This window comes from Pleurodeles waltl, chromosome 9, assembly GCF_031143425.1.
Source record: "Pleurodeles waltl isolate 20211129_DDA chromosome 9, aPleWal1.hap1.20221129, whole genome shotgun sequence".
In the NCBI taxonomy this organism is placed as follows: domain Eukaryota; kingdom Metazoa; phylum Chordata; class Amphibia; order Caudata; family Salamandridae; genus Pleurodeles; species Pleurodeles waltl.
Window position 1 is genome coordinate 503,133,250 of NC_090448.1, and position 17,173 is coordinate 503,150,422.

General features: G+C 42.4%; 1 protein-coding gene across 9 annotated transcripts in view; it reads right to left on the bottom strand.

Annotated features, from left to right (window-relative positions):
• The window catches only part of SYNE2 (spectrin repeat containing nuclear envelope protein 2), a 1,823,309-nt gene that overhangs the window by 1,198,819 nt on the left and 607,317 nt on the right, over positions 1 to 17,173 (bottom strand). For all 9 annotated transcript variants that reach the window (XM_069207355.1, XM_069207357.1, XM_069207362.1 and 6 more), the window contains exons 53-54: positions 4,932 to 5,195; positions 154 to 417 (exon numbers count right to left, since the gene is read on the bottom strand). In XM_069207355.1, coding sequence (XP_069063456.1) covers positions 154 to 417; positions 4,932 to 5,195 — 528 coding nt within the window. The remainder of the gene's footprint in view (positions 1 to 153; positions 418 to 4,931; positions 5,196 to 17,173) is intronic.

The following is a 17,173-nucleotide window of genomic DNA, read 5'->3' on the forward strand; positions in this document are numbered from 1 at the left end:
TTTCTAAAAGTACACTATTGCCAGTGATCTCCTTTATGATTTGTGATGCCTGATTACGTATAAATATGTAATGTTTATCCCATATATGTATTTAGACACAAATATATCACTTATTTAAATTTTTTACAATTTATAAATAAACCTTTAGCTTACCTCAGATATTGTGTCAAACATTTTCTCCTGGTTATAAGTGAATATTGTAGCAGAGGTTGACACTGCCTCTCTTCCCAAATTGTCCTCTCCAAATTCTTCATCATGAGAAAACTCGAGTTTTGTTTTGATTAACTTTCCCCTTTGAATTGCTTCCACACCAGTCTGAATCATTTGCTTCACTGATGAAATACTATATCGAGTTGATGGTTCTTCTGAGGGTAAATTATTTTCTCTCATATCATCCTCTTTGCTGATAGACAATGCCTGTAATTTTTATAACGTTAGAAATAGTTTAGGAACTGTACAGTAACATTTTCCACTCTCTACCATTATAAAAAGAAAACATAAACAGCAGAAATCAGGCTGGTAAATGCACAGTCTTTCTAATATGTTTTCTCAGTGAGTGCCCACCTTGCCTGCTACTCTGCATCAGACCCTTACTGTCACTGGTAAGAGAAATAGGAATCTTTGAACGCAGGGACATTGTTATTTATTGATGAATATTGGAGTATTGATCTGATATTTAACTCATTAGTTTAACACTTCTAGAGGCTCTCTGATACATCATATTATGCCATTAAAATAAGGACTGTCGCTATTTAGTAAAAAATACCAGATATCCTATCATGAGCGACAATACTTGGAGACAGATCTCTTATTAGTTAGATGTAGAGTTGTTTATTAAAACTGCAGCCACTCGCCTCAACCAGTATCCTAATGGCAAAGCTGAAGGAACATCTTCTTTCTGACAAATGATGTTTGTTGTCTGAAAAATTACACTGCAACGTTATACTGGACTGTTCAGCAGCCAAATAAATCTCTCTGAGTAAGACAAGTCTCTCTTCACCTCCCTGTGCTGAATTCCAAATGTTCTGAGTACAAATGCTGCCTAATCCTGATTCCATCTCAGGTCTCTTTCTTCTAAAACTAGTCTCTTCTGAGCTCTTTATTTCACTCTGGCAAGTTTTCTTCTATTTTTTCTCCATTCATCACCATTTTCTATCTTTCTCTACCTTCATCTTTTCCCCTTTTTCTGCCTTTTTCGGTTTTCCTCCGAGTCAAAGTCTGATGATTCAAAATCACATAAAAAATGACTGCTGGTGCTAACTACATATAAGCAAAATAAAATTGTAACACCTTTATATACTTCTCAATGAATAAATATAAAAGCAAATAAATCACAATTTCAAAACCAGTTGGTATCACATTATTCACTGAAAAATCTTTGTCTTTAGATTCTTCCTGAGAAATCTCATGTTCTCTTGTGATGGTGGTTTCAGGACTCTAACCTAATTCTACCCGTTTAATTGTTTCATTTCCAGTTTTAATTATTTCCTGAACTTCAGAAGGAGAGTCTTGTGTAGCTGATTCTTCTGAGGGAAGAATAGTTTCTAATTTTTCCTCCTTCGTACTGACAGACACCTACAACATTCCCAAAGTCACAAGAGTTAGCTAATTACACAATACCTGCCTTGATTCAATACACATACACAAGTCAGACTGAACTTGTTAAGTGAATGAAACACAGTATGGTAAGTGTTGGACTTTTGGCCATACGCATGGTCATCCCTAGTCTTTTTGCCTCCTTCCTCCTGGTTTTTCTGACCTTTCGCTGTTGGCTCTAGGACTCTGAGCACTTTATCACTGCTGACCAGTGTTAAAGTGCAGGTGCTCTCCCATCTAAAGTTGGTATGATTGGCTTATACCTGATTGGCATATTTAATTTACCTATAAGTCCCTTGTACAGTGGTATCTCTATACCCAGGGCCTGTAAATTAAATACTACTAGTGGGCCTGCAGCGCTGCTTGCGCCACCCACTGAAGTAGACTTTCAAACCTGTCTCAGGCCTGCTAGCGCAGGGCCTGTGTGCGCAGTTTTCTGCCACAGGGACCTGGCATCTAAATTTACTTGCCAGGCCCAGGACTCCCCTTTTACTACATGTAAGTCACCCCTAAAGTACGCCCTGTGGGCAGGGTGCCATGTATGTAGAAAGGCAGGACATGTGCCATATTGCATGGCCTGTCCTGGTAGTGACAAACAGCCTAACTTGGTGTCTCACTGCTGTGAGTGCTGCCTTCTCATAGGATTGCATTAGAAATGCCCTGCCTTATGTATAGGGGTATTGTCTGATTTATGAGGGCTAGCGTAGGCGTGTTTGGTATGGTTGTGATGGTGATAATAAATACTGCTTACTGGTGTGGGTGTATTTTTTATTACTATCACAGAAATGCCACTTCTAGAAAGTGCGCATTTATCTGTGCTTATGATTCTGGTGTTTTGCAGCTTGACTCCAATCCACGTCTGGGCAGAGTGACAGTTGGGGCTTTGTGCATACTTTTCAGACAGCCTGTACACAGGGAGGGTGGAGGTGTCACTGAGGTGCATCTACATACTGAATAGTCTTCCTGGGCTGAGAGAAGGGAGAGGCGGGGCACACCTACATTTGTAAAGGCTGTGCCCTGGCCTCACACAATAGGGTCGTTAACCCCCCACTGATGTTTGGAGCCTGTGCTGAAAGGAGAGAGGGGGCACTCCCAGAACCAGTTGTAACTGGCTGGAACCTCCTCTCCCTACCACTGTAAAACACTGTAAGAACTGACTATAAGTACAGGGGAATTTTCCCCACAATTTGAACGTTCTTGGAACTTGAAAATTGGACACAAGACGCTGATGAATGGACCCACCAGGAAACCGCCATGGACTGCTGCTGCTGTGCTGACCTGTGACCTGCCTGGTCACTAGGAGGAACTGCCACCAACTGCACCCCTTGTGCTGGCCTGTAGCTGGATCCACCAGCCCTGTACCATCTCCTTGATATTGTTCCCAGGGGCAGGGTGCTGTGGCCCCTGACCCCTGCAACTAGCTTTTCTTTTGCCCAAAGAAATCACCGCCGCAGCCCAGGCTGCATTTGTCTTAGCGCTGTGAAAAGCGCTTGAAAGAAATCACCGCCGCAGCCCAGGCTGCATTTGTCTTAGCGCTGTGAAAAGCGCTTGAAAGAAATCACCGCCGCAGCCCAGGCTACATTTGTCTTAGCGCTGTGAAAAGCGCTTGATGGAAATCACCGCCGCAGCCCGGGCAGGGCTTCTTGTTTCAAGCGCGAGGATCGCGCTGACTTTAGTGCCCCCGGGGCACTTGAGAAAGTGAAGGAAGGAGCAGCACGCTCCTACCGTGCCCCTGGGGGACGCGCACCCTTCGGAGCGCCCCCGGGGCACACCGGGTCCTTACCTTTCGGCGCTGCCTCCCCAGAGGACGAGGGAAGGCAGCACCGCGGCCGCGCACCGGACCGGGTGCGGCCGCTTTCAGGAAGCGGGAGCAGTGCCTCAACGGAGGCCCCTGCTTCCCCCACTACATTGGCAGCCGCACCGAGGACAAGGGCGGCTGCCTCCCGGCAAGCAGGACGCGGGGAGGAAGGGGGTTCCCCTTCCCCCGGTCACTGCGCTAGGGGCGTGAACGCCCCTCCAGCTCTCATCTTTACCGCTTTGGGCTCCCCCCTCGTGGAGAGGGCCGGTTGAGGCCCGAGGGGGGGCCCTAAAGGCTCCGAGTCCCCAGGAGGGACCCAATAAGGATCGGAGAGGGTGCGTGTTGCCCCTCGCCCGTTACAAGATCCCGAGACCCCCCGTTTGGCGCAGGGAGCGCGGGGGGCCCCCTTGTTTCGGCTCCTCAGGCACTGGAGGTGCCTTTAGCAAAACAGGTACTTTTAAATGGCCCAATATGATTCTAATCTAAAGTTCTTGCTACAGACTTTGCCATTATGATGTATTGCCTACCTGTTACATGATGCTTTTACATATGTGTGCACATGTTCCTTTTATGGACATGACTTGCTAATATGTTTCCCTAAACTTGCCATAGATTTTCTAATGTTCCTACTATGGGCGTTTTATGATATTCTAATGACAAGTGTGCTAATGTAATAACGTGTTTCCTGACTACTGCTTATGTTGCAGAATACTGAGTAACCTGTGTGTTATGTGTGACTACTGCTAGTTTGCAGAGTAACTAATGTGTAACGTTCTGACAACTGCTAAGGTAGCAGGATAGTACTGTTATGTGATGTTGGTCTAATAATTACGTTGTGTACAATACAGTGTATTTTCATATAATCTGGTGTTGTGTTTCCTTTGTGGTGGGAATATTGCGTCACATGTATGTGTGTGTTGTGCAAACGCTTTACGCATTGCCTCCGGGTTAAGCCTGACTGCTCGTGCCAAGCTACCAAGGGGGTGAGCAGGGGTTATCTTGGACGTGTAACTCCCTTGCCCTGACTAGAGTGGGTAAGTTTTGCCTGGCTGAGGTGCATACCCTAGCCAACCAGAAACCCCATTTCTAACAGTAAGTAAGGAAGATGAAAACACAGTATGTTTATTTATTCATGATGGCCTTACCTGAATGGGCTACTCTGTGCACAACCAGGCAAAATATATTTTTTTGTTAAAAAATAAACTTTCAGATAGACACATCCACCTCCAGATGCACCTTTGAAATAGGAATCTGAATTCATCAATAGCTCATCACTTTACAGTGCTTTAACTCCCTGGACGGAGATGTTTTTCACACTAATCATAAACTTACACATCTTTTGTTGGTCATTAATCTTAGAATACTCAAATACTGGAATCAAGAGTTCTATGAATTTCTAAAAGTACACTATTGCCAATGAACCCCTTAAAGAGCTGTGATGTCTGATTATGTATAGTTCAGAAATGTTATCCCTCATACAGACAATCTTATCACTTATTTGACATATTCACAATTTATATTTGAACTTTCAGCTTACCTCAGAAATTGTGCCAGGCATTTTCTCTTGGGCGTCGGTAAATACTGGAGAAACAGCTGAAACTGCCTCTCTCGCTAAACTATTCTCACCAAATTCTTCATCACGAGGAAAGTCGAGTTTTGTTTTGATGAATGTTCCCCATTGAATTGTTTCCATACCAGTCTTAATCATTTGCTGAACTGATGAAGCAGTATCTCGGTTAGCTGGTTGTTCTGAGGGCAGATTGTTTTCTTTCCTGTTTTCCTCTTTGCTTACAGACAACACCTGTAATTTTTTACAAAGTTAACAATAGTGAACTGTATGGTAATGTCTTCAACTCTATACCATTAAGAAGGGTAACATGAATTGGAGAATTGAATACAACACAACAGGACAAATGATGACGGTAAATTCAAAATGTGATGTTCTTGTATTTTTTCTCAGTGAGTGCCCACCCTTGTTTGCTACTCTGCATGGGATTCTTACTGTGATTGGTAAGAGAAACAGGTATCTGTGAAGGGAGAGACAATGTTGTTGGCAGGTGAATGATGGAGTATTGATCTGATATTTAACTCACTGGTTTTGAACTGCACAATGATTTTTCACATTATGCCATTAAAAGATGGAGTATCACTATTTAGGGAAAGATACCATAAATACAATTACGAGCGACAATACTTGGAGGCAGATCTCTAATTAGTTAGTCGTAGAAGATGGTTATTAAAACTGCAGCCGCTAGCCTTAGTGAATACCATAAAGGCAAAAATGAAGAAATGTTTCTTAACGATAGATGGTGTTCGCTGCTCCAAAAACAACACTTTAACATCATTCTGGACTTTACAGCAGCTAACCAATCCCCTCAACGTAAGATAACTCTCTCTTGCCTTCACTACTTCAATGAGTATCTGTTGTAAGGAGGGCTAAGGGCTGTTGGAAATTGCTGGGTGAAGTGTCAGGACACAATCCATATTTTTGAATGGCTGAAGACAATAGGACCGTAGGCGTCCTTTAGCTGAGCAGTCGTAGGGGTGTGGGAAAGAAGCTATGTATTCAAAGGGGTGAGGAACTGGAGTGTGGATGTGTCTAGCCAGTTCTTAATTTGAGCTGTGGTTGTCCTCAAAAGACTTTGATCCAGAGCAAGATAGAGAGGAAAACACTTGAGGAGGAAAGAAGGAGAAAGAGAAGCATGGAAAAACAGTGACAAAAGGAGAAAGCAGGGGTGAAAAAGAACTTTCAAGAATGAGTTAAAGAGGAAGGGGTTGCTTTGTGGTGGATTGAAGAGGCATGAGGTGGAATCAAGACTAGGCAAACTTGGTTTTTGGCATCCTGGACTTCAATAGTGTTGGTCACTTGCTCCTGAGCAAACGTTTCGACCAAATACTTAGGGCCCAATTCTGACTCTGGTGGTCCGACACGCGGACCGTCAAAGCCACGCGGATGGGACTGCTGTCATATCGGCGGCCTAACCACCCATTGTTTTATGATGTTTCCACCGGGCTGACCAGTGGAAACATTGTATTATGACATTTGTCAACAAAGCCACGGCATTGGCCTCGACTCCCATAAGGGAGCTAAAGCCAATGCTATAGCCCACAGCACCTGTGGGCATTCCAGTAGTGCTGGCAGCGGGGCTCCTGTACTGCCAAAGCCAAGGGCATGGGCAGTGCAGGGGCCCCAGCACTGGTTTTCACCAGCCTTTCCATGAGGTTAAACCACCATGGAAAGGCTGTTGGAAAGTAGACTTGTGATCAGCACGGCGGTGCTGCCATGGACACCGAAGTGGCTGGCCACGACTCTAACTGCTGCCACCTCATCGGGATCCATGATCCCAGCAGTGGGGGTGGTCCCCTTGCAGTACGACCGCCAGTGTTGTAATCTGGCAGGCGGACCTCCGGGAGTGTGGCAGTTTAAACGCCACCGTGAGTATGGCGATTGTAATACTCATAATGAGTCCCTTATTTTTTTACAATTGAAGCACTGTAATGTATCACAGGCACTGTTTTATATAACAGTCTATTTGGCATTTTTTGTATAGGATAGGAAGGAATGTTACCACATAGCTTTCTGTTTTGTTATGGAGGTTTGGACAGTCAGAAAGATTCTTGTTGGATAGTACACATGCTCAAATCAGTCTTACATGACGTGACAAATCTGTGTAAAGTGCATCATGTGACATTCCGTACTGCAAGACTGATGCAGTACAATGGCAAGATAAAGTTAAGACTGAGAATGGTGATATCAAATTAGAGGAATGGTTCACAGATAGTTCTTGGAAAGACATTGAGGTGGGTGAAGAAGAGTAAAATCTGTTAGATTGAGACCACAGCAAAATCTGCTAAATTGAAATTAAAGATGACAAGGGAAGCCCTTTAGGTGTTTTGGGGGACAGTGCAGGGAAATGTGCTACAGTAGGGTAGTTCAAAACATTCAGATATTTTTTAGACCGGGTCTAAAAGTTGTCCTTCCTGTACATAATCAAAACAAGAACATCAGAAACTGTCATTTTTCAAATTTACCTCAAATGTGCTACTAGGAATTTTCCCTGGAGTGTCAATCTCTATTTCAAAATCATTCAGCCTCAACTTTCAGAATAACAAACCCTTCTTTTCACAACCTTGATGAGAAATCTCAGGCTTTCCAGCATAAGATACCCAGGGTCTGAGGTCCAAGCTTCCTTGTTTTTTTTTCCGTTTCAAGCTCATTCATTCCCTGAAGTGGTATAAGGGTCTCTTGTTCAGCTGACTTCTTTGAGGGTAGGACCTTCTCTGATGTTGCTTCTTACTTCCTGACAGATATGCAGTCACTTTTAAGGCACTATGGGGGTCATTACGACCCTGGCGGTCGGTGTAATAGTGGTGGTAGTACTGCCAACAGGCTGGCAATACATACCACCACTATTATGACATTTGTGGCTTGGCCAAAGCCAAACCGCCAATTTAACACACCGACTACCACAGCAGTAATGACCCCGGGCTGGAGACTACAGTCTCCAGACCGGCGGCCGTCACTAGGCCACCCATGGCATTATGACCCCGCCCACCGTCATGGTTTCTGTACTGCCACGAAAACCATGGTGGTAGGCACTATCAGTGCCAGGGAATTCCTTCCCTGGCACTGATAGGGGTCTCCTCCGATCTCTTCACCCTTCCCAGAGCCCTCCCCCACCCTCCCCTTCCTGACCCCCCTGACATATATACACATACATGCACATACATACACACCCATACACACACGCATACCCACATTCACCCACCCACGCATGCATACATTCATACTCACTCACAGCAACACTCACTAACACACATCCAGGCACACACCCAATCACACGACACAACATGCACGTACACTCACACCCATTCACGCACACATGCACACACGCACACACGCATTTCATACAAATACATGCATTCAAACACAGTCACACACACACCCACACATGATCTCAACACCCCCCCCTCTCCTGTCAGAGAACCTGACTTACTTGCTTGCAGGTGGTCCTCTGGCAGGAGACGGGAGGCGGCGCTGCTGCCTGCAGCAACGTCCACCAGCAGAACACTGCCAGGCCGTATCATGGCTCATGATACAGTCGGTGGCGTTCTGCTGCCGTGGCGCTGCTGCTGGCAGCAGCGCCACCTTACCCCGTCCGTGGCCATGACTTAACCGGAATTCCAACAGCCTTCTGGCAGAATTCCAGCTACGGCCATATTTTGGTGGACAGTTGGTAGCCACGGCGACGGTATGTTGGTGGCCGTTGCGGTAGGCGGCATTTGCTGCCATTGTTATAATGAGGGCCTATGTTATTGCCATAAAGTGGTATTTAGAGCAGGTTCAACAAATGACATGACCGGCTTATTCCCAAAATACTGGGCTGACAAACAGCTTTGTTCCTTTACTCCTTTACTGGTGAATGGACCAAGATTCTGCAGAAAAAATACAGGAATCTAGCCTTCTTAGTCATTACGGCCCTCTGGATCAAACCTAACCATCTGCTTTTCTGCAAGGCACTCAAAACACGTATCCTTTGTTTTCCATTTTATTATGTCCGTGTTTGCTTTCTTTTGCATAGTGCCAGGACATGGTATGGCACTGTTGTGCTTCATAATACATAAATATGTTTCCAAAGTCACAAGAGTTAAGCCCAGATTTACTAAAGATGTGTCTTTCACTTCCTCAACACAAAGTTATGCGAAAGATGACCTGCGCGCTCCCTCAACCTCTTTCTGCGATCGGGCTGTTAATGTACCTAAGGAGAACGTGTCTGTGGCAGAACTACAAATGAAACTTCGATAGTGAATGTGTTCACTATGTAAAGTAGAATACCCAAACAGGATAATGCATACTTAATTGTGACTATTCACAAAATAGTGGTAAGGTAGGACTCCAGGAATATTTCGAAAAGTGCGTTTGCAACAGGTTTAATGAATTAAATTAAGAATACAGAATGGAAAATGATTTTTGCAATAAATGATAAGTTCAAAAACTAGATTTTACATTGGTTAGACAATATGAATGTTGTTTGTGTACGAGAGAGCATAACTTGGCTGTGCCATTTGGCGTCTCTGAAGGAGAAAATAAAATGCATTTGATGGCATTTACAGTGAGTGTTTAAATGTATCCATGTAAACAAGGACCTGGAAGTCATCAACTGAAATGCATTTATGAATAGGGACATAGAGTGATTAAATGCAAAGCACATGTAAGCTATATTTTGTGAGACTGGTAAATCTTGTTATTGTTAATAAGTGTTTGTACTGCTACCCGTGCCTGTTTACTGTAAGCTCCGTGCGTTTCAGCCAGCTTGGCCTTTTTAAACTGCTTTAATTTTTACCTGTGACTGAATATTTCCCTCCCAGCTTGTGGCATAAGACTGCCACCCCCAACCCCCGCTTTAAAAAAAAAAGGCTACATACATCTCAGTGGCTAACCGGAGTGTGTTTAGGAGACTGCTTAATCTGTTTCTGGGATTTAAATTGTGTTTAGAAAGTGTCTGCACCACTAGTTTTTGCCTTGAAAAAGCCAAATATCTGAGTGTACGACTATCAGTATTTCAGTGCTTTTCAATCTGTCTCTTACCCGGAAAGTAGACTCTGCTGGCTTGGAAATCTGTCTGTCTGTATCCAAGGATATTCTGAATAGAGCAGCACCTTCCTCCTCCCTTCCACAGGGGCTTGGGCTTCAGTTAACTTGGCCTTTATATATGTTTCTATTGGTTGTTGCATATGTTGTTGTGATTGGTTACTGGGACTAGTATTTCTATTGGCTTAAGGATTAGGGTATGCGTTCCATTTAGTACTAGAGTTCGGATTCCTATTGGTCGGTAGTTTTAGGGCTTCTATTGTGATTGGTACCAGGATTGGGGTTCCTAATTGTCAGTGGTTTTAGATTACTGTTGTGATTGGTATTAGGGTTGGGATTTGTATTGGTCAGTGGTCTTAGGGCTTCTATTGTGATTGATGCTAGGGTTGGGATTCCTATTGCTCTGTGGTTTTTGGATTACTGTTGTGATTGGTCTAGGGCTGGGGTTTCTATTGGGCTGAGGTTTTAGGGTTAGTGTTGTGATTGGTAGTGAGGATTAGGGGTGTAACTGGCAAGAGGGCTAGGTATCCTATTGGCTCTAGGGTTTTGGGTTTCGAACCAGATTGGTTAGGGCTAGGCTTCTATTGGCCAATAGGGTTATTTAAGCCTGGGGCTCAGGGTGTCTCAGCCTGTGCGTTGGGGCTAAGGGAGAGGGCAATTGCCTGTTTGGGCCTGTTCAGGTCAGATCAGGCCTAGGGCCAGAGATACTGCTCAAATTACTGTTTACCAGAAAGGACCTTATTCCCTCCACATCCTCCAATATCCAAACACAATAACAGCAAAGGCATCCAACTCATGCACCACAAATAGGCCTCATACAGATTGCAATGTCTCATCAACCAGCACAAAACCCCACATACCACACCTAAACACATATCCACCACAACTACAATAGTAAGACACCTTCATTCTCACACCAAGCACTACTCTGTCCATTCCCACTAACACTTCCTGCCGTCACCCACTCAACACAAAACTTCATAGAAACCAACAGCACTTTCCTCTATTTGCTCCTGCTAGGCTACTTTTTATCATGACAATACCTAAACCCAGCCTTCTAACACACTATCCACAAACACCCCTAAACATCGTCTATCCCCTCTTACACACCTCATTCACTCTTCTCCAAAACACATCAACAGCCCCTGTAAAATTCTAATACCATTCACCAGCACTAACTCATATACAAATCCTTCACAGAAAACCACTACATTAGTATCTCCTCTCACTATTCCACAAAAACAAAACAAGCCATACACATCAGCACATCAAAATAACACAAACTTTCATACTTTCCGTCACACCCACTCCCACCTTCATGACTACACAAATAATACAAATCCTGCCAAATCTTTGCTCCTAAATTCTCACTCTTTAAAAACATCTACCACAAGCAACCCAACAGAGCAACATTCATTCACCCGCCTCTCACCCACTGCACAATTTAGAGCCTTAAATTAGGATTCACATGCTCCTCCACCACTCCTAACCCATACTCCTTCCACACTGACAGACACAAAAAAAATAAAAAACATGCCACTCTTAACAAATTTGCATCCCTTTGTCTATTACACCACAAGGCTACTCTACAAAAAAAACACACTCATCATGACACTCTCAGCCATCAAGTCCACAACCAACATACACAGACTCAACAAAATGCCTGGTAAGCCTGCTGGAAGAGGAACATTATTTGGAAAAACAGGACTATTGTGAGCCTCATACAGTTATCACAACGAACAACACACCTGCTACAAACTCAAGATATACTGCTTACCCTTCTCCAAAACAAAACAACACCACCAGGCTATCAAGCCATCACACAAAACCATATAGGCAAGAGAGGAGGTGGACTAGCTATTATTTTCAAACAAGCAATAAATGTCTACCAACACCAACGTGCTCCTGTAACTTTCTCCTCCTTTACAGACCTCCACCCAACAATTCAATATTCCCAGACACTTTTCTTGATACAGTCTCAAACCTTATACCATTATACTCAAACCTATGCATTTTTGGGGACCTAAACATTTGGTTTGACAAACCCAATATGCCCCCAACCAAAAGCTATCACCACTGGCCTAGTCACACTGAACCTACATCAGATTGTACACAATCCCACACACATCGCTGGACACATCCTAAATGTCATTTTTGCAAACGGTGAACTAGTTACCGTTCAAAGTATCACGCCAATGACATGGTCAAACCACCATTTGGTAACTTTCCGACATAAAACACCACAAATCAACACACCCCATTGCACCTTACATACATGCATCTATCGACCATGGAGCACACTCAGCTTTGAAGACTTAGAAACACAACTAACAGCCAACACAGGTCAAACAAACTTTATAAGTGGCTACAGGAAGCTTTCGATATCCTAATAAAAGTCAGAAATTCTAAACAGGACAAAAGAAACCCAACACCTTGGAGAAACACAGAACTTAAAAAGATAAAGCAACAAATCAGAAGGCTGCAAAGGAACTGGCTTAAAACAAACAGCATTCAAGGCAAACTTCAGCTACACAAACGTAACAGAATATACAAATCATCAACCAAAAAAGCTAAAAAACTACTACTCAAACCTAAATCCATGGAAGGAAGTCATCCCACTACTCAAGATTTCACAAACAAACTGGCAACTCATTACACAACCAAGGCAGACACACTGGACACCAGCCTGTTTCCTAAAAAACCCTTCAAAAGTAAACCAACCCAGCCTCTGCACTCATTCAAACAGATAATTACAAAGTGAATTTATGGATTTGGTCAAAACAAGCAGGCCTTCCAGCTGCCCTTCTGACCCTTGTCCAGCACACATCTTCAAGAATATTCTTTTATCTACTTCTGCTGCTACACCTGTAAGAAGAATCATCAATAACTCTTTAACAACAGGAACTTTTCCTGAAGACCTGAAAAGGGTATACATACATCCGTTATTAAAGAGAACAAACCTAGACCTGCATGATCCCAACAACTATAGACCAATTACAAATGGACCTTTCCTGGGCAAACTGATAGAAAGAGCAGCATTCACCCAGATGTCACAATTTATTGAAGACAACTCCATACTTTCAGAATACCAAACTGGATTGCACCCAGGAAGAGGCACTGAATCAGCACTCATAGCAATTTGGGATGATCTTAAAAATACAGTTAACTGCAATTGAGTTGCTGCACTACTTCTCTTGGACCTCTCAGCTGCCTTTGATACTGTTGACTATGACACCCTAAGTCAGAGACTCCACAAAGCTGGCTTAGAAGTGACTGCTCTTGACTGGATTACATCCTACCTTCAAAATAGAACTAATATTATCTTTTCTACCACAAAAGCAGGGGCCCCCAAGGATCAATCATCTCACCTATGCTTTTCAACATCTACATGATGTAATTACCAGAATTGATCAATGATATTCAACTCACATGCTACAACTAGGCAGATGACAAAAATACTACTTAAATTGGAATGCCCCAAAGATATTGAAAACTCACATATCTCCAGTTGCCTCAGAGCCGTTGATCAGTGTATGACTTGGAGCCATCTCAAACTGAATGCTTCCAAACAGAACTACTAATTTGTGGCAACTGGAAAAATGATGACCCACTGTACACCCGGCCTGACGATCTGGACCACCTCCTCAAGTATCCAAGGAAGTTAAAAACCTTGGAATTACCATGGACTCCAAGTTAACAATGAATGCCCAAGTGGACAAATTAGCACGCTCTAGCCTCATCACCTTGAAGACTCTGCAGCGCATCTTCCCCCACTTCGGATTTCCACACCAGGTGCAGGCTACTATCTCTTTTGTACTACCTAAACTGGATTATGCCAGTGGTCTCTACAATGGATCATCTCCAGCTATTATGAAGAAACTACAACGTATTCAGAACTCAACTTTCAGGCTACTATTACATGTAAAGCCACAAGCCCACATCTCCCCTGCCTTGAGATCACTACACTGGTCACAGGTTGCTAGAAGATCCACCTTCAAGCTGCTTTGTATAACCCACAAAGCTATACATGGAACAGGACTGATTTTCATCAGACACAAAATAACAAAATGTATTCAACAAAGAGACCTCAGCTCAAGATTGGCACTGCACCTTAAAACACCACCATACCAGAAAAAGACAATAGGTGGTACATCCTTCTCTGTTCAAGCAGCCAAACTATGGAATTCATTACCCCCAACTTTAAGATCCACTGATAACTATCTTGTCTTCAGAAGACTACTCAAGAGTTAGCTCTTTCCTTCATAACCACCATATTCAAACAGCAATGGACTGCATATGCATGTGTTGATGAATATTAATAACCTGATTATGTGTATATTCTAGATATGTATAGTTATTCAAGAAATATGTATAGTTACTAGTTCATGATAATAAATTATACACATACTCTATAAGCCTATTTAACAAATGTATATTTAATCATGGTTAAATATATATATATATATATATATATACATATATATATATATATATATATATATATATATATATATATATATATATATATATATGTGTGTGTATTAGTGTGTAGATATATATATATCTATATATATATATATATATATATATATAATTAAAAAATATATATATGTTTGTGTGTATATATACATATATATGTATATATTATTCTATGCCTAACATGTTCACAGGCCATTGCATAGCCAAGTTATTATATTATATTAGATACTTATGAATCCCTGCTTTCTTTTTTATATCACAATGAGCAAATGTTATCTTAACTATTTAACAGCACGCATTTCACTGCAGAAAAATTGAGGAATTATAAATGAATGTTAGAAAAGTACACTTATTAATTAACATTAAATAGTACTAATCTTGAAAGTCTGTGTTTATACAATGCAACTTTACTTCTCATATTATTATACCCAATATTACACCTTGCACATATACGTCCTTATTATGTATTTACATATCAATCTATTCTCCATCCCCACTCTGACTCATCCCAAACCCATTCTACTACTTTAATCTCCAAAATAACCCCGCCTAAGCTCTTCCCTCCTCTACCGCATCTAGCTCACCCCAAACCTCAGTTTTATACTATGATCTCCAAAACAACCCTCCCAAATTCTCCCTCATTTATCTCACCTTTGACTCATACAAAGCCCTTTCTGCTACTATGATCTCCCTACCCCTTTCCACAGACTCTTCCCTCCTCCATCTCTCCTTTACTGGTCCCAAGCCTCATCCTATTACTATAAACTCCCAAGTAACACTTCTGGATTCTTCCCTCCTCTATCCCTCCATTAATATAGTCAATCCAACTAACAAACTCACATATCCTCTGCTCAAATTAACTCATACTAATACTAATACTGTACTCATATTTCCCCATACTAATCCACCCCTTATTCCTCTTGGGTTCCGGAGTAGTGTGCTACTTGCCGAAAAGCACTTCAACGCCTCGTCAGGGGTAGTAAGCGCTATTTAAATACAATTACAATCATTCCATGAATGAATGTTATAATTTCTTAGTTAATCAACATTTTTATTTATTCCTTATTTACACTGTTTAAGTGAAATGCACGCTTAATCATGAATTTGAATGTGCACCAAGAGGTGAGCCAAAATAAGCTGGGGAAGAGGCCTGAAATGTTTTGTTCCTGTAGAAGAGAACAAATCCGAGGTTGTCTCAATGGCTGAACCAAGAGATAAAAGACTAATTAAAGGACACCATTCATGACTGTTCAAGGACTACGGAAAGTTGCTGATGGTGATGTCAACTATCTGAAGCTTGAGGGTTTTAGCTAGTTAGAGATTCAGACTCTTCTTGACCCTTGACTTGAGCGGGCCTTAGAAACTTAGGGGCATATTTAAGAAAAGTGGTTCTGCACATAGTGCAGCGCCACTTTTCTTGCACCCTTTGGAGCCCCCCTACTGCCACCATGAGTGCACCGTATTTAAAATATGGCGCACCATGGCGCAGGGTAATAGGGGGCAATAGCATCATTTATTTTATGGCATTGATGTACTCTGCAGGAGTAATGCCAAAATTGGAGCTACTTCTGCAGAGTACACAGGGGCCCATTGTATTCAATGGCATGCCCCCTTTTGAAACCTACACTGAGCAGGTGTTAAAAATGCAGATAAAAATGGCACAAGGAAATCTGTTCTAATGAGGGAACACCCCCTGTCGCAGGCATAATATAGCGCATAGGGTTACAAAGTGACGCAATGCATGCATTGAGCCACTTTGTAAATATGGTGTGGCGTTTTTGGCCTTCGAACGCCACATTAGCGTTAAAAAATGATGCTAATGTGGCATTAGAATGGCACTAGGGACTCTTAAATATGCCCCACAGAATGGTACAGGCCTCTGTTTTACTTATTGCTTGTCGGATGTAGCTTTATGCTATACACATCAATCTTGTTGAAACTTGTACTAAAGTTTCTGTTGTGCTGACATTTTGCTTTATTTCATACATTGCAATTTATATCTTTTGGAGTTCCATGTAGACTACTAGAGGAGTTAGGAAAGTGTAGGTTCACTGGTTAGACAGGAACATTGAGGCTTGAACTCAGATCACCAAGTGTTATTCCTTATTTTCTGTATTGTTGCTGGGTTTGTTTGATGTTGGTGTGTTTCAACTTTGTTCAACATTTTAATTCAACCTTGGTCCTTTTGCATTTGTATAGCATGTTTTGAGACTCATTCATATAAGTCTGACTTTAAATTTGTAGTAAGTCTTTTAAACTTTCAGTTCCCTCCAAGATTCAATGTGTGACCAAATGGCTTGCACTGTAATTTTATGCTGAATGGTTCAATGGGTTTTTCTTCACCCCTCAGAACTTAGGAAAAGGCCCCAAGAAATTAGAAATAGTGCCAGATGCTGGATAAAGTACCAGTGGAGGATGCACATGGGAGTGCAAAACTGACTGACCACTGTACAATCAATGTAATTTATGAATTGGATGGTAGGGAAGCAAAACTCCAGGGACATCTTCGGAAACTGAAGGTAGTTTGTGTTCAGTATGGGCTGATTTACAGAAAGTGCCCAGGGGCACAAAGGAAGCTTGCAAGGTAGATCCAAATTACAAAAGCAGCTACGCCTACTTACACAGCACCTTTTGTAATTCTGAGCAAACGAGGCACATGGTTGCAACTTTGGCTACCAGGTGATGTCATGGAGATGTGCCCTCATTAG